This window comes from Aulonocara sp. 'chitande type north' Nkhata Bay, linkage group LG14 (genome assembly GCF_057382095.1).
Source record: "Aulonocara sp. 'chitande type north' Nkhata Bay isolate Kocher_YH1m ecotype deep benthic linkage group LG14, A_spYH_male_GT1.1, whole genome shotgun sequence".
In the NCBI taxonomy this organism is placed as follows: domain Eukaryota; kingdom Metazoa; phylum Chordata; class Actinopteri; order Cichliformes; family Cichlidae; genus Aulonocara; species Aulonocara sp. 'chitande type north' Nkhata Bay.
This window is the reverse complement of record NC_141357.1, coordinates 17922371-17943295: the sequence shown is the minus strand read 5'-3', so window position 1 is coordinate 17943295 and position 20925 is coordinate 17922371. Positions and strand designations below refer to the sequence as shown.

At 38.5% G+C, this 20925-nt stretch overlaps 1 protein-coding gene across 3 annotated transcripts; it reads right to left on the bottom strand.

Annotated features, from left to right (window-relative positions):
• Positions 1-349: 349 nt before the first annotated feature.
• Positions 350-14135, bottom strand: LOC147314399 (uncharacterized). Of its 3 annotated transcripts, XR_015124655.1 has the most exons (6): positions 13377-14135; positions 12437-12465; positions 3997-11897; positions 2218-2334; positions 1998-2101; positions 350-1895 (listed from the first exon to the last, which is right to left on the bottom strand). XR_015124655.1 is itself a non-coding variant. In XM_086261320.1 (4 exons), exons 3-4 carry the CDS (start codon positions 11095-11097, stop codon positions 2329-2331), a joined length of 7107 nt encoding a protein of 2368 aa, XP_086117446.1. In that variant the 5' UTR covers positions 11098-11897; positions 12437-12465; positions 13377-14135; the 3' UTR covers positions 350-2328. The 3 variants fall into 3 exon arrangements, 2 of the variants coding, with proteins under 2 accessions (XP_086117446.1, XP_086117445.1); XM_086261320.1 differs by having other exon boundaries at positions 350-2334; XM_086261319.1 differs by lacking the exons at positions 350-1895; positions 1998-2101; positions 2218-2334 and having other exon boundaries at positions 2811-11897; positions 13377-14134.
• Between the last annotated feature and the right edge of the window lie 6790 nt (positions 14136-20925).

Sequence of the window (20925 nt, the reverse complement as noted above, 5' to 3'; positions counted from 1 at the left end):
AAATAAAATATAATAATAATAATAACTAGAAAGTGCATTTTCTGAAGAAACTGCAGTGTGAATGCTTGAATCTGAATGTATGCACTGAAATGAATTAATTGCTGAATGTTAAGTTAAAAATTCCGAATGAGCTGGAAAATACAGAAATTTTCACCTGAAAACAAAAGTGCAGAACTTTTGAAAGCTGATGTTCACACAGAAGAAGTTGGAAAAAAGCTAAACATGTTTAAAATGTAAATAATAAAAAGATGAGTAATGACAAAAGAAAATTTAGAGTCAGAAAACCTCTGAATGAATATTAAAAGTTCAAATTCTTCTAATTGAAATGAACTTAAAAGATGAACAAAAATTCTGGAGAAAATACAAACTTTAATATACAGCATAATGTTTTTCAGACATATACACATGTGTATATCATGTTTAATAGTATTACATACATCAATTTGTTTTGTATGTCATAGAAAATAACATAAAAATCTTAAGTCATATTTTACAGCTTCTTTCTGAAAAGGACTAGTAGAATAAATAAAAATAACTAAATTAAATAACTAAATAAAAAATAATAAGCAAGATATGAAATACATGAAAATTCAACTTTTAAAACCACAATCCTGAACCTTTAAATTGTGTTGGTTTCTTAGAACATGGCTGAACAGCTGTTTCTATCGTCCTACTTAATCTGTCTACACATCTTTTTATTACTCATTCTTCTTTATGTTTTAATGTAAACAGAGTCCACACAGTGGTAAAAGAGAACTGTATAGAGATTTTTGAGTAAAGTCAAATGAAAGCGTAAGGTGGTGACACAGTTTAACACATGCAAATAATCAAATAAACACATTAGTCCTTTTTGTGAACATGGATAAATAAGTATCAATACAGCATTGTTCAGCCATGCCACTAAATGCTTTTTTACACATTGTTTTAACCTGGGCTCAGACACAAAGTCCCAAAATTAGTTAGTCCCTGACTTTGAGTTGTGGTTATGACTAATTATTATACACAAGGCTTTATCTATCTGAACTCTAAGGACACAAATATGAAAAAAAAAAAACTATACTTACCAGCTGATACCCCACACTACACACTAGGTGTGCCATGTGACCTGAAACTTTGGTACAAAATCATCATAATCATTCTGTTAACACTGTTTTTTAACGCTGTTTGTGTTGATGTTCAGCAGTTTAAAATGTTTTAGATTGGATTACATGGAATGAATTTGAATTTTCTTGGGGGGTTTTGTGTGTGTTTTGTTCTTAGCAGATTTTTTCTTCCATACTGTTGAATTCCAGTTACCACATTTCTGGTCATATGACATCCCGAGTGCCCACTTAAAAAAAATCCCCACAGTTAATTCAACATTAGAACAAAATAAAAATATCCATCCATCCATCCATTCGCTTCCGCTTATCCTTTCCAGGGTCGCGGGGGGCGCTGGAGCCTATCCCAGCTGTCATAGGGCGAAAGGCGGGGTACACCCTGGACAGGTCGCCAGTCTGTCACAGGGCCAACACACAGGGACAGACAACCATTCACACTCACATTCACTCGCACATTCACACCTAGTGACAATTTGGATTAATCAATTAACCTATCCCCACAAATAAAAAAATAAAAATATGTTAAAGAAAAAAAGGTTTGCTCTGTGATGAAATACTAAATAAGCATACATTGTACAGAGCACTAACAATGACAACAATCCTTTAGCCTGTTGATCAGAGAGAGGCAGTCATTATGTCCATTTAAAACCTGTAATCACAGAGCACATCGTTTCTGTGAAACTATAAAGTCCCATATGATCCTCATCATGTCCAGTGACTTCAGAGTGGATCCTCCCTGTCATCCGGCCACAGTTTGATGTGTGGCAAGCAGCACAGAAGCAGGATAGCTGAGGACTTTAAAAGAAGAGCAGAAAACAGGAATATGTAGTTGTAAATGTAAATATCAGTGATACTTGTCTTGTCAAAGGGAATAAAATAATGAAAATGTTAACTTACACACTCATTTAGGGAGGATCTTGACACTGCACAGAGGAGGCACAGTCAGTCTGACAATGATGGTGATCTCCAGGGATGTTTTCCTGCAGCAACATTCCTGCCAACTGGCCATATGATCCAGAGTAGTGGGTTTGTAATGAACAGAAAGGTGTATATGTTAGGTAGTGTGCACTCAGAGCTGGTCCTAAGAAACAAACACATCCTGTAATAAACTGAATACCTGTAGTAGTGCTGCTGCAAATATGAAGCCCTTCTATCATGAGTGGTTTCAAAGAAGGTGTTTTGGAGGCTCAGTCACAGAAACTGTGCCGTCTGTTCAGTCCTGAGTGTCTCAGCTCTGAAGGGGATGGATCACAGAGGGAAACACCTGAGTACAGACATTACAATACACTCTAACACTCCTAAGGTCAAGTGAAAACACAATTTAAACACTTTACAAAGAATGAATACATGTTTTCATGGAAATTATGTCATTAACCCTTTTTGTTGTGAGTAAATCTCACCGGCTGCTTGTGGGACAAGCTAGAAGGAGGACTTATCACAGAATGTCTCCTGTGCTCCAGATGTGAAGTCTCACGCTCTGATCGTACGGCGATGAAGATGGTGATGATGAAGTTTCTCTGATCTGTGGCATTACAGTTTCTGGCTGCTATGTGCTTCACATTGTTGGATTTTACATGTGAAGCTTGGAGAAGACACAGGAGGACTGTGTCTTGCTTAAAAAAAAAAAAAGAAAAAAAAAGGAAACCTAACAGGAAAGGAAACCCCCCCCCCCTCAACTCCCACCGTACCCTCCCCCCCCCCCCTCCCACTCAACTCCCCAACCTCACACCATCCAATGTCTATACAAATGTAGGGTATCAGCTGGTAACAGAAAGCAAGTGTAACATATGCACTACATATGTAGCACTGCTGAAACATTTCTGGCCAGAAATGTGCAGTTATCAACCCAGACCCACCCTGATGATTGCACTGGCCAGAAACATGATAAAAGCTCATAAAAATTTATGTTTCATAGTAAAATTGGTCCAAAAATATAATCGTATACTTTTGAAAAAGTTTAAAGTTTATAACAAACCAAAATAATAACATTTTTGTAAATAGTATTTCAAAATAGAGGCACACATAAAGTGGCTTAACTGTCATTATTGCTGTAATTAGGTTTTGTTTGTTTGTTTGTTTGTTTGTTTTTTTAAAAAGCAACCTTTAGTCATTATTGTTCTCTCAGAAACAATGAAGAAGCTGTTGAACATTTATGTGTTGTGTAGGCAATCCTCTGGTCCACCCTCCCTCCCTCCCAGCCACAGTGAGACTGGGGCAGCCTGGCAGGATGTTGAAGCCTGGCTGCAGAGAGGATATGCCTACACTATTCATTTTAAACTGCTATATTTGATTTTTCTGACATTTATAGGTTACTGTTAGTGAATTTTAGATTTTCTGTAATAAATAAAATTGTCATCTTTTACTGATATCATTACTTAATTCATGTAATTGTATTTTATGTAAACAATTCAAACATTATACTGCAATGCAGGGCGTCAACTTTTAAATATCGCTCTACTTTATGTCTGTGAAGGTTCTCAGTCATCCAGGTCATCGTAGTCAAAGGAGCTTGCAAAGAAAAGCGTCTGGACTTCTTTCTGGAGTTCAAGCATCGCTCTACTTTCTTAAGTCATTCAAAAATATAGAAATTACTTACTGTATTCAAAGATCTAGATCATGAATCATCACAGGACAATACACAGTATACTGGGTCATGGTAACTATGGTATGTCTTCATGACTCCAGAATGGAGACATCGATCTGACTGAGAAATGAAAATTAGGTCAAGCAGTGTGTTCTTCTCTGTGGTAGGGGCAGTGATGACCTGTGCGTATCCCCTAGACTCAAACAGCTCCAGGATTGGTTTGTTTGCACTGGATAAAACATTCTCATTAAAATCACCACAAACTATGATGGGATGACAGTCCATGATCTCCAATGAGTCTAATAGGCTTACCAGGTTTTTCAGGAATGGCCTCAGAGTGTAGTCTGGAGGTCTGTATACAACTGCAATCAGAGCACTGACTGGTGCTTCAACCTTTAAAGCCAGAAATTCAAGGTCAGTTACATTATGGATGTACTGTTTTTCATGCACTTGAATGTCACTTTTCACATAAACAGCAACTCCACCACCACTTCTGTTTGCCATCTGGGGAAAGTTTGTGTAGGACAGGTGTCTGTTGCGTTTGAACAAATTGTAATTTTCCAAGTGGAGACTCTCTGCGACAAAAGAGCCCCGCAGGTGTGTTTCTGTTAGGCACAAAACATCTGCTAGACACAATTCATGGTGACTTTTGATGTCATTAATGTGAGCTGGCAGTCCCTCTGTATTATGATGAACAATGGTGAAAACCTCTGACCTGCTCAGTGTTTGCCTCACGTGTAGAAGAGGCATCATGTCATCAAGGTTGGCTTGTCTCATGTTCTCAAGCGCTGCAGTGATTTCTGGGTTGGTGAATATTTTTTTCTCCTCCATATCAAGAAGATACAGTCCACTGAGAGACGTCACTCTACTGACAGCTACGTAGGCCATGCCGGGCTCAAAAATGCTCTTAAGAGAGACAACAGCTGATGTAGTTGTCATACCCTGTACCTTATGTATTGTACATGCAAAGGCCAGCTTCACTGGGAACTGTCTTCGTACCACTCCTTTCTGCTTCAGATTCTCCTCTGCTCTCTCAATGTACACCATGTCGTCTGCTGGTGTGCGGTTATTCTTTCCAGATGTCTCATTATCCATTTTAAGTCCAAGCTTGATGATGTGTTGGTCGTTTTCAGAGTGAACTACTCTAAGTAGTATTCCAAAAGCTCCATTAACCAAACCATTTTGTATGTCAATGTTTCTGGTGAGCATGACACGAGCTCCTTCTGCAACTTTCAGTGTGTCTGGTAACTCGTTTTTACCTCCTTTCAATGGTCTGTCTTGAAGTGCCATTCTGCCAGTTCTAGGATCTTTTCTATAATCATCTGCATGGATGTCAATGATATGAGTGTGGAGCAGAGCCAGTGTTGAAGAGTTGTGTGCATCCACTTCTTTATTAGTTGCAAAAATGTGCAATGCATCAGTCGGACAATGGGCTGGTTCAGTTATGGCCTGTAACAACAAATTTCTATCTGCTTCGCAAAGCTCATCCAACTTTCCTTTTACACGAATTCTGTTCAGCATCTCAGCAAAGACAACATCATCTTTCTGACGCATAATCTCAGTCAGAGTGATCATCTGAAAATGCTCCCGCCACAGGTCGATCTCAGACGGGTCGTGCACACAGAGAGGTTTAGACTGTCGCACTGGGGGTAGCTGATAGAAGTCTCCGACAGCAATGACTGACATGCCTCCAAAGGGTCTCCGAGTCCCTTTGATCTGTTTGAGTCTTGCATCTACATATGCAAACAGATGTCTTGACACCATAGACACTTCGTCAATGACGATTATTTCAGCATTCAAAAGTTCTGATCTGACTTCATCCAGCTGATTGCCAAGTCCCTGAATGGGAGGTTTTAAGCTTCTAGGCAGCTTGAGAAGAGAATGCAGTGTTGTTCCAGAAATGTTAAAAGCTGCAGTCCCAGTGAAAGCAGTTAACAGGACGGTGGGTTTTGATATGTCAACGTCGTCTGCATATCTGGGCACTTTGCTCAGTATCTTAGATGCTTCTGAGTAGATGCATTTGATTAGATGTGATTTTCCTGTTCCAGCACCACCATTAATATAAAAGAAAAACTGCTCTGGATTTAGAGCACAGACTCTTTTAATGCACCAGTCTCTAACTGCATAAAATATGCAGGCTTGCTTCTTATTCAGATTTTGAAACATCTGACGTAACAATGTGGGATCAATAGCAGGGGGTTCCCTGATGGCTCTGACTTCTGTTGAAGCATCAGCCTGACGGCTGTAGTCGGGCACATCTTCCTGTTCATTTTCATTGTCTCGCTCTCTTTCTTGTTCGACAAGTGGCAACCTTACGAGATCTGATTCAGGTGCCAGATTACACCATTCGTCAGTCACACCTCTGTTCTGCTCATATTCCTCAACAGCGCTCTCGATCTCCTCACTGTTTTTCTCATATTTTTCTCTGTTTCTTTTGACAATGTGTTGCACGTACTCAAGACGGTCAGTACCTGGCAGCTGTACACAGCCAGCACCATAGAAAGCCTGATAGGTTGGCAACGATGGTGTTTTCAGTTCGTGGTCTGAACGATGAGGAAGGTACAGTTTAAGCAGTCTTCCGTAATATTGCTCTGGATGTTTTTCTTGTGAGCAGCGGTGAAATCTGATGATAGCAGGCTTATTGTTTTTGCGCCTTTGCACAAACCCCATCTCATTGAGAAGGGGCAAAACATCTTTACCTTTTTTCTGTTGGCCATAGACAATCCTGCAAGTAGCAGCAAAGTCTGCCATGCACATCTCCTCATACTCTGGTGTTTCAGGTCTGGCTTTGTATTTGTCATTCAAAGATGTCATCCAAACATTGGAAGACTCAGGTGTTGTGTTGTCCAGAACTGACAGGGGACGACTCATTTTCACAGGATTATCATCAGTTGGAATGAATATTACAGCACGTGAGCATTGCTTCATGTGAAGACCACATGCACGAGCAACACACTCCTGTGCACTGATCTCTCGCTTCTTTGAATATGCCTGCATGACGGCTCTCATTTCATCGCACTCATTTACACTGTCCTTATGGGAGTTCTCAATGACAGTTTTCAGGTACTCAGATAGCCCGCCCTCTTTTTTTGATATATATTTCATTAAATAATTTGCAGCACCAAAAGCATCTAAAACAAAGCTTATGTCGATATTACTGTTCCAGGCTTCAAGCAGATGTGGATTATAGCCGTTTATCCAAGAGTCTTTTGGATCACGCTTTAGTATGATCGTACTCCTCATGTTCATTTTATTCAGGTATCTCTCATATTCTGCATGTGTCAACTTGCATCTTTCCAAGAGCTGCTCTAAACTCATGGAAGCAGTTTCAGGTTCATTTAGCAGCTGGTTCAGTGGTCTGAGCTTGTTCTTTGCCGTTTCTACTTCCAGTGCATCATCCTCACTGGGTCTTGTGATCATTGTCTCATTGCAGGGTGGTTTGGGAAAACCAAAACGGCACCCGGAGCTTAAACTCCTAAAGCACGTCTTTGTGTGGTTCTTACTGTGTTTTTGCACTTCTGTTACTTTTTTGTACAATTCAGGTTGTTTATGTGGATCAGGCAGCTGAGCTGTGATGTATTTGTTTATAAAATCAAGAACAGTTTGCTCATCATCCTCCTCAAACACAGGAGCACCTTCTACCCACAGGAGGCAGTGTATGTGTGGGCTTCCTCTGTGCTGAAACTCAACTCTGTAAAAGTAGTCAATGACTTTGCCAAGTGGCTCTGCGGGAGATAAGAGTAAATCTCTGAATAATGCTTCAACTCTCTTGTCAAACATGCGCATTGTTGTGACAGGATTGCTTCTCAGGATGTCACACTTTGCTGACCAGTCGAGTCCTTCAAAATTCACTTGTTCACCTTGCTGCCTTGTTATTGCCTCGATCACTTCAGGCCAGCGCATTTCAGCAGCTGAAAATGTGCAAAAGAACGTGGGAGTTCCCAACTGTCTGATCATGGCAAAAAGATCTCTTGTTGTTTTCTCCCAATAGGCTGGGGTTCCTCTCAGAGGCTGCATGAATCTCACTGCATCTTTATTTCGCACCAGTTTCTCCACCTCATGTTTATCTTGTAACATGCCTGAGGTTATTTTTCTACCATCTCTGGTCAGAGGCTTTGCCTTCCTTAACTGTACTGTCATGCTGGATGTAGCCAAGTGTATTTCAGTCACAAACTGTGCAAAGAATAAATAGTTTGTGTCTTTGGCAAAACGATCATCAATGCAGAAAAGTCTTGATTTGAAATACCCACTGGGGGATACTTTGATCAGCCTTCTTTCATCAAGTGTGTTTTGGCCTGTAGGAAACTGCACAGGGAAGGCCATGGCCTCCAGTTTAGGTGTTTTGAAAAAACTTATTGGATTGTTTCTCTCTGCAGGAGCAACAGAGTAGATTCCTTCACTGAAACATAATATCTCCTCAGCCACATCAGGGGGCTGCAAACAGGACTCGAGTGCAAAACCACCATTAGTCAGTCCATCTTCTTGCTCTGAATCATCTCTCATCTGTTCATGTGATTGTTCACCATCACAGGGTAACATGTCAATATCCTGTTCATTTTTATTTTGTGCTTCACTCAGTGCATTTTTCTCACAGCTGTCAATTTCCATTAAATCAGCCTCATCATAATCGTCCTCATTCATGTTTTCATCATCATCATCATCTTCATCAGGAAGTGTTGGATCACACAGCTCAGCATCATCTCTGATGCTCACATCCTTATACTGTGGATGAATCTGCTTGAGTTTATGCAGTGCTTGCACAAGTTTAGACCAGCTTACAGTCTGAAACAGCTGATGACCTTTGTAAGACAAGCGTCTCTTCAATTTTACTCTCATGACCTGAGAATTAATTCTCAATCGAGGTAGTGTTTCAACAGTTTCCTGTACCTCTGATGGGACACAGACCACATTTCCTCTAATTGCTCTTTGTCTGCCTTTGGGAAGAGGAATGATCTTGGCAAATGGTATGCACTTGGCTATGAGATGTCTCTCCAGTATGTTGAGATCAGACAGTTCAGGTGGAGTATCAGCAAGATCCAGTTTATTGGCAACAGCAAGTGCTGGCATGGATCCATTTTTAAGATGATCGTGGCAAGTGTGACAAATCCACTCTCTCTTTCTCTCATCGGGAACATTGCACTGCTCATTTCTGCAGTTTTCATCACAAACATGAACAAACTTTCCTGTCAAACATGTTGCAACCACATGTGGGTTTTTGACATAATTTGACCTTCTGCAGGGTCGTACTTGGTTTGGAAATGAAGCCTTGAAGCATACAGTACATGGGTATGATGGTCCAGCTTTGATTTGTGATTTGAACACAGATATGGCCTCGTTAATCACACTGTTGTCACTCTCTTGGGTTTGTCTGTTCACCCATCTGTATTTCCTTTTTATTTTCATTGCACATCTCATATTGTGCATAATCCTGAAGGCAAGATTACTTTGATACCTGTCTCGCATTAGTTGTTTCATTAGTTGTCTGTGTCTTACTCTGAATGCGTCATCACGTGCATAACGCTGAGTCACTCGAGATCTCTGTCTCTCTCTGAATTCAGGGTTTTCTTGATACCTTTTAGTGATATAGTTTTTTTGTTTTTGTCTAAATTCAGCATTGTCACAGTAGCGTCTTTTAATATATTGTTGTTGTTTCTTTCTGAATTCATCGTTCTCACAGTAGCGTCTTTTAATATATTGTTGTTGTTTCTTTCTGAATTCATCGTTCTCACAGTAGCGTCTTTTAATATATTGTTGTTGTTTCTTTCTGAATTCATCGTTCTCACAGTAGCGTCTTTTAATATATTGTTGTTGTTTCTTTCTGAATTCATCATTTTCACAGTAACGTCTTTTCATATACTGTTGTCTTTTCTGTCTGACTTCAGGATTGTTTTTATATGCCTCGCTTGTGCAAGATTTTTTCTTTTCTTTGTAATTTTTATTTGAAGCATACTTTTGTTGTTCTTTCCTTTTTTGGTTTTCTTTTCTCTTATTTCTGGGTTTCTCTGATGCCATTAATCTTCTTTTCATTTTGTTCCTTTGTTGTTTATTAACTTTTTTCAGTTTTTGTAAAACTATATCAGAAAGGTCACAGGCAGCAACATTTGTTATGGCAGCATTTGATTGACATGAAAAAGCATCACTTGATGGAAGGAAACTTAATTCACTGCATAGTTGTTCAGTGGGTATATTAGGAGGTTCATTCTGATCTTCATATGATGTGAACTGAGTCATTTGGTCTTCTTTTTGTTTCACCATTTGACAAAAGATGTTCTCAGTCAGATCAGTGGTTGTGTTTCTCCTTGGAGAAGAGGGGTTTGCTTCATCAACAGTTGCATCAGAGTGAGTAGGTGCCACAGCAGTGGCAGCTGTTGGTCTGCAGACTGTGTCTGTGATAGTATCACTCAGGTTGACTGTGCTCATACTGTAGAACTGCACAGGCTTCAGCTCATAGTTACAAGAAGGTGATATCTCCATCATTTCATAAGAATCTTGGATCCTCTTAATCATGTCACTGAGGAGTGTGAATTTCAGCATCACTGCTGTACCACGATTACGTGACTGTAGTAGTAGAGGAAGACCACTGGGTGTTCTGGAGTGTGGATCAAAGAAACCATATTTGCTTGATGTGGATCTGAACACTGCGATACACAATCCACTCATAATCAGTAAGGCATACTGCACATCTGACAACAGGCAGCTCAGTCCTGCTTCTAAGCTGAGAAAGGTATCTACTGCTTCCTCTGGAGGTTCTTCAAATGTCCCATACCGGGAAGGCTGTGTCATGTCGACATCATACATAGACCAGCGAGCATCAACTTTGTCTGGCAGCTCATCGGTTGCCAAATGAATATTTTTAGGAAATCTTTTCTTGGCCTCTTTGTACATCACATCACCTTTATCCAAGACCAGATTAAGGTCAGCTGTAGTCATGTTTACATTCTCATGAAGGAATGCAAGAAATGTGAGTGAGTTACATGTGCACTGCTTGTTTCTGGAGTCTCCATACTTGGGATGAGCCTGGCTGTGAGATGCACAGACCTGTGTAACAGATGGCTGATTTTCAAGGTTCATTCTTTCTGCATGAGATGGTCCTGCCACATCACTGTGACAGCCTCTTTTCAAAAAATCAGCATAACCCACCTGTGGGTCACATGACACCTCATGTTGTTCATTAAATTCATGCTGCAGTCCACTCTTTACAGCATCAGCATAAGATACCTGTTGTACATGTGCAGGAACATGTTGACCTGCCTGTTTGACACCATCAGCATTGGTCTTTGTAGACACACTGTCTTCTGCAGAGCTCTGAGGAAAATCAAACTCAGCCTGTTCACATATTGGTACACTGTGAAACTCATGGAACTTCTTCCAGCGTTGTTTTGCAGCTTGTGACTTTTTCTGCTTCCTTGGCATTTTCACACACCTGTGTTTCTTAGGCTTTAGAAAATATGTTTATAAAATAAGAGTGGCACACACCAGGAGATGTTCTCTTTGTCTTTATATTTCAGTTTTTATTTGTCAGAAACAGTTGTCTTTCGTTTGACAGTTTGTTCTTCAGTCAAGAGAATATTATGCACTCTCTTTATTAGCTTGGCACAACTTAGCAGCAAGCGCAAAGTGAAAAACAGGTAGAGAGAAAATTTAGAAGAGAGAACAGGCAGAGCAGGAGAGACACGGCTGGGAAATCACAATCAAACCGTGAATTAGAGTTTTCTTTGTTTGTTCTCAGGTAGAGGCAATATATGCACTCCTTATTGCTTTAATGGCTTGGCGTTTTTCAGCAGCAAGCCAAGAGTGAAAAACAGGTAGAGAGAAAATTTAGAAGAGAGAACAGGCAGAGCAGGAGAGACACGGCTTGGAAATCAAACCGCAGATTTTTCTTTGTTTGTTCAGTTTGTTCATAGGTTGAGGCAAAATATGCACTCTTTATTGTTTTGTTGGCTTGGCGTTTTTCAGCAGCAAGCCAAGAGTGAAAAACAGGTAGAGAGAAAATTTAGCAGAGAGAACAGACAGAGCAGGAGAGACACGGCTTTGAAATCAAACCGCAAAAGGATTGTTGGTTTGGCAAAATTTCTCACAAACCACAGAGTGAAATACAGATGGAAAGAAGGCAGAGACAACAGGTGGAGCAAGACAGAGGACAGAGGGGTTGGGGGGTTGGGATGTGAGAGAGAAGACTGGAGATCTGGTCCTTGTTCTTCTTCTTCTACACACTGTGAACAAAAAAACAAGAAAAATATAATAATTTTATTAAAATAATATCACATGGTAATTGTATGAACTAATTGTGACTACTGAAAAAGGACAAAACAAATATTCAAGCTAAACTGTTGTCGGCTGCCATGTGCAAAAAGTTGCATAATTGGGCACTTTTTAAAATAATAAATATTTAATTAAATTCAGCAATAATATTTTTAAATATTCAAGCTAAACTGTTGTCGGCTGCCATGTGCAAAAAGTTGCATAATTGGGCACTTTTTAAAATAATAAATATTTAATTAAATTCAGCAATAATATTTTTAAATACAAATATGATTGAGTGAATCATTAACTAATCACATGTAGTGTGACTACAAAAATATACGAAAAAAAATATTTAGCCCAATTGTTAAGCTGCACTTGTGTGTATTTGTTATAAAATTGTGTTTAAAAGGTCTAGCAAAAACTTTGAACCCATCACTTTACAGTTTATATTATTCAGATTTTTTATTTTTATTTTGGTCTGCTTCTCTTACAGTATGTGCACACCTACCAGGCAAAGCACAGATGTCAGTCAAGTTCCTGAAAGTGTAAGAGGAGAAATAATATGTTAGTTGTCTGTACAGTGTTATCAGACTAACAGAAATACAAAGCCCACACGACATGATACACTGAACTTATAATTAGCAGGTTATAGAATAATACAGCACACTAAAAGACACAGCAGCCATTTTATAATTCAAACTAATTACCTGAAGTATTGCCACTTATGTAAGACTGTTAGACTGTTACTAGCCTTAGCATTCCAGCTAGCATTAGCACTTCAGTTAATGTTAGCACTGTAGCTAGCGTTAGCATTGCAGCTAGCGTTAGCATTGCAGCTAGCGTTAGCATTCTTACTGTTAAAACTGAGCCACAATGGCAATAATAAAGCTCATTTGTTACTTTTGACTCAGTGACTGCCAATAAATATCACAGGGATATCACAGGAATATTCTTTTTGTCAGTTAACAATTGCTAAGGCTAGTGTTAGCACTATAGCTGGCATTAGCATTAGCATTGAAGCTAGCGTTAGCATTTCAGCTAGCGTTAGCATTGCAGCTAGCGTTAGCATTGCAGCTAGCGTTAGCATTCTTACTGTTAAAACTGAGCCACAATGGCAATAATGAAGCTCATTTGTTACTTTTGTCTCAGTGACCGCCAATAAATATCACAGGGATATCACAGGAATATTCTTTTTGTCAGTTAACAATTGCTAAGGCTAGTGTTAGCACTATAGCTGGCGTTAGCATTAGCATTGAAGCTAGCGTTAGCACTGCTGCTAACAGCAAAACATCATAAACCTGTATAAATGATAGCGAAGGTTATTCTTTTTTTTTTTTCCTTTCTTTATTCTTTGAACTCTGTTGGACTTGATATGTGAGTTTAAATGTCAAACGTATTTTTACCATCATAAAAATAAAACACTGCAGTACTGATTGTATTGTACTTACCACAGCAGAGAGCAAAGCGGAATGACGACAGTTGGTCCAGTGATGGGTTAAAAACAGATGAGGCGTTCAGGTGGTGCTTGGAAATTTGAGCATCAGTTTGAACAGCATTAATGAGCATATACATGTCTGTGTGTTGGTCTGTGTGTGTGACAGACATAGAGAGATAGAGGGAAAAAATACACTATACTAGTGTACAAATTGGTACTTTTTGCCCAAGTATAAGCGAATGAGTGACATACAGAAAAACAGGGCAACTGGCATTAAATGAGCAAATAAAAAGTATTAAATCTTGAACTGTTTTGTGGGTTTTATTTTAAGACTACTTTGAGTGTATTCGTGGGGAGATAAACTATACAGACTATAAACAGAAACATTAAATGAGATTAGATTAGTTAAACGTTAGTTAAAAGGTGGGGAAATTAACTACAGACAGGTAGATGCTGTGAGCTTTAATTATCCAGTCAGAAAAGATTATTTTAAAGTCATCAACTGACTCCAGATCTGAAAAACCTGTGTGCAGAAGACAAGTCCACCAATACACAATCAGCTTGCATTTAGCAGGGCAATCAGAATGCTCTATTCAGTTGGCCTACACTAACTACTGACATACTATTTGTCTGAATTATTAACGGAGCCAAGATGCAGACTGCTTAAGTAGAGAGCGAGCTTTATTAACACGAAGGCAAAACAAACAGGAACGTGGTGTACAAAAAACACCTAAGAGTAACCTAAACTGGAAAAGGCTAAGCAAAAACAAACATGAAACAGAGATGCAGGGAGATGTAGAAAACATAGGGAAGCCACACAGGGCAACAGAGGGCGATACACAGATGAACCAGCCGCAAACACAAGGCTTAAATACACAGAGGGATAACGAGGGAATGAGACACAGAAGGAGGGCACAGCTGGGAGTAATCAGACATGATTGTCTGACATGTAATCTGAACACACTGAGATTGGACACGGACCTTCAACGTAAAACAGGAAACACACCGACAGAACAAAACCCACACAAACTTAACACAGACTAGGGAACACAGAACATAGGAACATGAAATGTGAAAAAGGAGCACAAAATCCCATAATAATAATAAACTTAAATATAAACAAGGAGTCACAGACTCTGGACAATGACACTATTATTCTGTGACCCCTTTCAAATCTGCTTAATGGCATCTGTTGGAAAAACTGCTTCTAAATCCAAAATTGTAATTCCTGTCAAGCCAGCTTTTAAACCATGGAGATCCAGAGGAATTTTTCTACACAACAGCATGTTCTTTATGTTCCCGCTGTCAAAAATGTGGTCACAGGAGTAATTTAAAAGGTGGGGTCTTTTCTGCTGTTGAGACAAACTCCTGACTGAAAACAATGTATTTCTATGGGTCAGTTAGGAGGTTATCTATCTACTTGGATCTACACAGTTCAAAAAGTTTACATCTCAATGTTTTGAAAGACACGGTGTTGGAAAGAGAACAACAATGGCTACGTTTTGAGGGTAAAAATTATAATAGTATATTATAACAGCAGCAGTTGAAAGAGAAGTGTTTAATATGAATCTTGGCACAGTGGCAGGCAGAGCTCGTTAAGCAGGCAGGTGTGAGCCTGGTTGCTATAGTGACTGCACCCAATGGCTCCATACACACGACACAGACATGCACCTCACTTTTGCTGCTTAAAATGAACAGAAAAGTCAGGCCGAAACAAATCGTTCCCAAATTAAAAGTACAAGTCGTATTGACAAAATTCTTTCACCGTGAGCGACAGCAGCTTCTAGTCTACCGAATTCTCAGTTTTCATGCCTGTGGAGTTTATTATATGGACGTGGTGACAGTGGAAAGACACCATGCTCTTCTGATTTTCAAACGAACCTTCTGAGCCATTTTAACATTAGAGTCTATGGAAGAGTTGGAAGGAGGAGGCTGTGCATTGGTGACATTTATGAAAGAACCGTAACACCTAGGACAATAGTAAACACATTGGATGAAAGAGGACAGCCATGGCTACGTTTTGAGGGTAAAATCATACCTGTAGAGCAAACGCTGTGGACACAGCAGCAGTTTTAAAAAAGATTTTAAGATTAATTTTTTTGCTCCTCTCACTCTAGCAGTTGAGCTGCCTCACTCTAGCCCCAACATTCCGTCCCATACACACCCATTATAAACTCTGAAACGGGTGAAAAAACATCATGAAACTTAAACTGGAACTGAAGAAAAAGTATAATAGATATTGAAAAGATAAATACAAGTTGAATAGTTGAATGTCTTGTCTTCGTTTTAAAGTTTGAATGGTGGCTCTATGTCAATGTATGTGGAAGTAGTAAGAGTATAAAAATGAGTAAGTTGAATGAGAATTTGAAGGGTCTCCCCATTGAAATACATGGGAAATTTTTGTTGAATAAAGTTGAATAAAATTAAAAATATAAATGTTAAAAATGAGAAAATTAGAAGCAGTCATGTCCAAAAGAATAGGAATCTAACGATGTTTGAATGGTTTTTCTAAGTTGAACGGTTTTGAAGGAGTAGGCTTTGAAAAAACGTACGGAAAAATAAAATATAACTAGAAAGTGCATTTTCTGAAGAAACTGCAGTGTGAATGCTTGAATCTGAATGTATGGACTGAAATGAATTAATTGCTGAATTTTGAGTTAAAAATTTTGAATGAGATAAAAAAAAAAAAAAAACAACCTGAATTTAACCTGAAAACAACAGTGCTGAACTGCTAAAAGCTGAAGGTTACACAGAAGAAGAAGTTGGAAAAAAGCTGAAAATTTTTAAATTGTAAATTAGAAAAACCTAAGAAATGAGAAAAGAACATTTAGAGTCAGAAAACATCTGAAAGAATATTAAAAGGTCATATTCTTTGAATCACTGAATGACTAAAATGTGATCCCTCCACTTGGACCCACACAGTTTAAAAAGTTTACATCTCTGAGCTTTGAAAGACAAGATGTTGGAAAAAGAACAACGATGGCGACGTTTTGAGGGTAAAATGATGGCTTTAACACTGTGGACACAGCAGCAGTTGAAAGAGAAGTGCTTAAGATGAATCTTGGCAGAGTGGCAGAGAGAGCTCGTTAAGCAGGCAGGTGTGAGCCTGGTTGCTATAGTGACCGCACCCAATGGCTCCATACACACGTACACAGACATGCGCCTCACTTTTGCTGCTTAAAATGAACAGAAAAGTCAGGCCGAAACAAATCGTTCCCAAATGAAAAGTAAAAGTCGTATTGACAAAATTCTTTCACCGTGAGTGACAGCAGCTTCTAGTCTACTGAATTCTCAGTTTTCATGCCTGTGGAGTTTATTATATGGACGTGGTGACAGTGGAAAGACACCATGCTCTTCTGATTTTCAAACGAACCTTCTGAGCCATTTTAACATTAGAGTCTATGGAAGAGTTGGAGGGAGGAGGCTGTGCATTGGTGACATTTATGAAAGAACCATAACACCTAGGACAATAGTAAACACATTGGATGAAAGAGGACAGCCATGGCTACGTTTTGAGGGTAAAATCATACCTGTAGAGCAAACGCTGCGGACACAGCAGCAGTTTTAAAAAAGATTTTAAGATTATTTTTTTTGCTCCTCTCACTCTAGCAGTTGAGCTGCCTCACTCTAGCCCCAACATTCCGTCCCATACACACCCATTATAAACTCTGAAACGGGTGAAAAAACATCATGAAACTTAAACTGGAACTGAAGAAAAAGTATAATAGATATTGAAAAGATAAATACAAGTTGAATAGTTGAATGTCTTGTCTTCGTTTTAAAGTTTGAATGGTGGCTCTATGTGAACGTATGTTGAAGTAGTAAGAGTTTAAAAATGAGTAAGTTGAATGAGAATTTGAAGGGTCTCCCCATTGAAATACATGGGAAATTTTTGTTGAATAAAGTTGAATAAAATTAAAAATATAAATGTTAAAAATGAGAAAAATACAAGCAATCATGTCCAAAAGAATAGGAATCTAATGGTGTTTGAATGGTTTTTCTAAGTTGAACGGTTTTGAAGGAGTAGGCTTTCAAAAAACGTACGGAATAGATAATAAAATATAAGAATAAAGATTAGAAGAACAATACTGTGAATGCTTTTCAAGCATTCACACTAATAATAACTAGAAAAATTTGCATTTCCTGCGAAAATGCAGTGTGGATGCTTAAAGCTGAAGCTGTATGCAAAAAGTAGCTGAAAAAGCTGAAAAGTTGCAGAAATTGTAAAAACTTTGCAGAAGCAAAAGAAGTTTGCTAAAATGGAATAACTTAGCAGAACTGCAATATCTTAGAGGAAACATAATACTTGGCAGAAATACAATAGCATAGCAGAATTTAGCAGAAATATTGTAACTTACCAGAAACATGATAACTTCTCAAAAATACAAGAATTTAGGAGAAATAGTATAAGATAACAGAAAGAATATATTTAGCCAAAAATACTTAAACATTACAGAAACACTATGATTTAGAAAAATAGTACAACAGAGCAGAAATATTGTGATTTACCAGAGACACTGTGATGAACTATGAATATTGTAATTTTAAATTGAGACTATGTTTTAGCACAAATATTATAATTTGGCAGAAATACTATAATTTAGCAGAAATACTATATTAAGCACAAATCCTATAAAAAGCAGAAATGGTATGATTAAGCACAAATACTACATTTAGTAGAAATACTTTGTTTTAGCACAAATCCCATAAAAAGCAGAAATACTGTACTATGATTTAGTAGAAAAACTATAATTAATCAGAAATACTAAATTTAGCAGAAATACTATATTAAGCACAAATACTATGAAAAGCAGAAATAGTATGATTAAGCATAAATACTACATTTAGCAGAAATACTATATTAAGCACAAATCCTATAAAAGCAGAAATAGTATATTAAGCACAAATCTTATAAAATAGCAGAAATAGTATGATTTAGCACAATAGTAATAAGTTAAACAGAAAAATTGGAAAAGCAAAATGGACAGCTGAAAAAATGCTGAACATGCTGAGGGTCCCTCAAATATACTTGTTAAATGACAAAAATCTGCAAAAAAATTTATTACAGCCACACAATCACAAATATGTACACATGAGGAAACACACATGCACAGAGAGACCCACACACAAGATCCAATTCAGTCACCCAGTCTAAATATATTGAATTTAAATCTTAGAATGAGATCATCCTATTAAAAGCCTTTCTCTCTCTCTCTCTCTCTCTCTCTCTCTCTCTGTCACACACACACACACACACACACACACACACACACACACACACACACACACACACACACACACACACACACACACACAGGGAGAGAGAAGTTAGGCTACGTTCACACTGCAGGTCTTAATGCTCAATTCCGATTTTTTGATCAAATCCGATTTTTTTGTCTCCTCGTTCACACTACAAATAAAATGCGACAGCAAACGCGCTCTAGTGTGAACGCTCAAAGCGGCCCGCATGCGCAAAAGAAGATGTCACACACAACGCGCTCTGTTTAGACCAAGAACAAACAGTATTGTTTGACTGATGGCCGTTAATATAAAGACTTCGGACTTTACGTTTCCCAATTTTTGCTTTAAGTTATTTTGTTATTTACATAATAATGTAAATAACCTAATAATGATCCTTATTGCTGTTTAAGAGAGGAGCGGTGCTTCAAAGGATAGCTGTAGATTTCTGTCAGAATCTGCAGATTATACAGTACAAATAAAATGTTTACGTTGTCTTCCCAACAGTTTCACTGACATCTACACTGGATGGCTAGGAAGCGTTCGCGATGTCTTCTCCAGCGCTGATAATTGGCTTCAGTCTTGTGTCGGTGACGTAAAAGGCGGATTTAATGCGACTTGACCGTTCAAACAGCAGTCGCTTTCTAAAACATCGGATATGTATCGGATTCAGTACCACATACGAAAGTGACCCAGATCGGATTTGAAAATATCGGATTTGCGCCGTTCACACTGTCATAGCATGATCGGATATGGGTCGCATAGGGTCAAAAAATCGGATTTGATGCGCTTTCGCCTGCAGTGTGAACGTAGCCTAAGTTTCTAGGTCAGCCTGGGAGCTGGTGAATTTGAATCCACCAATCAGAGAGGCTGTGCACTTTTCCCCACCAAAACAGGTGCATCTGTTTACACACGCAGCAGCACAGAGAGACACAGGATTTTTGCAGTCTATTTCTCATAGTGACGACTCCCCTCAAACAAATGACCGTAATTTCCTAACCGTAGGGGCTAGAACGGTCATTCTTACACCGTTTTGTTCAGAAGAGATGGGGGAATCTTCAAGTGTTGACAATTTAATATTAAAATATGAATTTTTAGAGATATATGACATGGATGACTTGTTGACTTAGAAGCCACGAATTCCCCAATATGCAAATTTGAATGCCTGAGACCACATATGTGATTGGCTGGCTGGGAAGCCGTGCAGGCCCTGATTTGTGGATTTGAATTCCTCAGCCCTCAGATATGATTGGCTGGCTTAGAAGCCACGAAGGCCCCAATATGCAAATTTGAATGCCTCAGGACACTTATTTGATTGGCTGGGAAACTGTGCAGGCCCTGATTTGAAAATTTGAATGTCTCAGTCCTCACAGAGGATTGGCTGCCTGGGGACCTGGCAGAAATATATAGAAATACTATTATTAAGCATAAATACTACATTTAGTAGAAATACTATGTTTTAGCACAAATACTATAAAAAGAAGAAAAACTATAATTTAGCAGAAATACTATATTAAGCACAAATCCTATAAAAAGCAGAAATACTATAATTTAGAACAAATAGTATAAAAAGCAGAAATACTATAATTTAGCAGAAATACTATGTTAGGCACAAATCCTATAAAAAGCAGAAATACTATAATTTAGCAGAAATACTATGTTAGGCACAAATCCTATAAAAAGCAGAAATACTATAATTTAGCAGAAATACTATATTAGGCATAAATCCTATGAAAAGCAGAAATAGTATGATTTAGCAGAAATACTGTATTTAGCACAAGTACCGAAAAGTACCAGAAATACTATGATTTAGCAGAATAGTAATAACTTATTGAAACACAAATGCACAGAGGGACACACAAACACAGGCTCTAATCCAGTCAACCAGTCTAACTATGTTCAATTTAAATCCTACAATGACATGCTGCCAAATAAGGGCAGGGTCCTCTCTCTCCCACTAAACACACACACACACACACACACACACACACACACACACACACACACACACACACACACACACACAGGGAGAGAGGACAAAGTTTCTAGGTCAGCCTGGGAGCTGCTGAATTTGAATCCACCAATCAGAGAGGCTGTTTACGTTTTCCCGCCAAAACAGGTGCATCTTTTTACACACGCAGCACAGAGACATAGACCTGCTTCTTTCAGTTTATTTCACATAGTGAGGATTCCCCTCAAACAAATGACCATAATTTCCTAACCATAGGGGCTAGAGCGGTCATTCTTACACCGTTTTGTTCAGAAGAGATGGGGGAATCTTCAAGTGTTGACAATTTATCATTAAAATATGAATTTTTAGAGAT

Excerpts from the sequence above, each read along its gene's own strand:
- LOC147314399 (XM_086261319.1), bottom strand. The coding sequence starts at position 11,097 with ATGCCAAGGAAGCAGAAAAAGTCACAAGCTGCAAAACAACGCTGGAAG.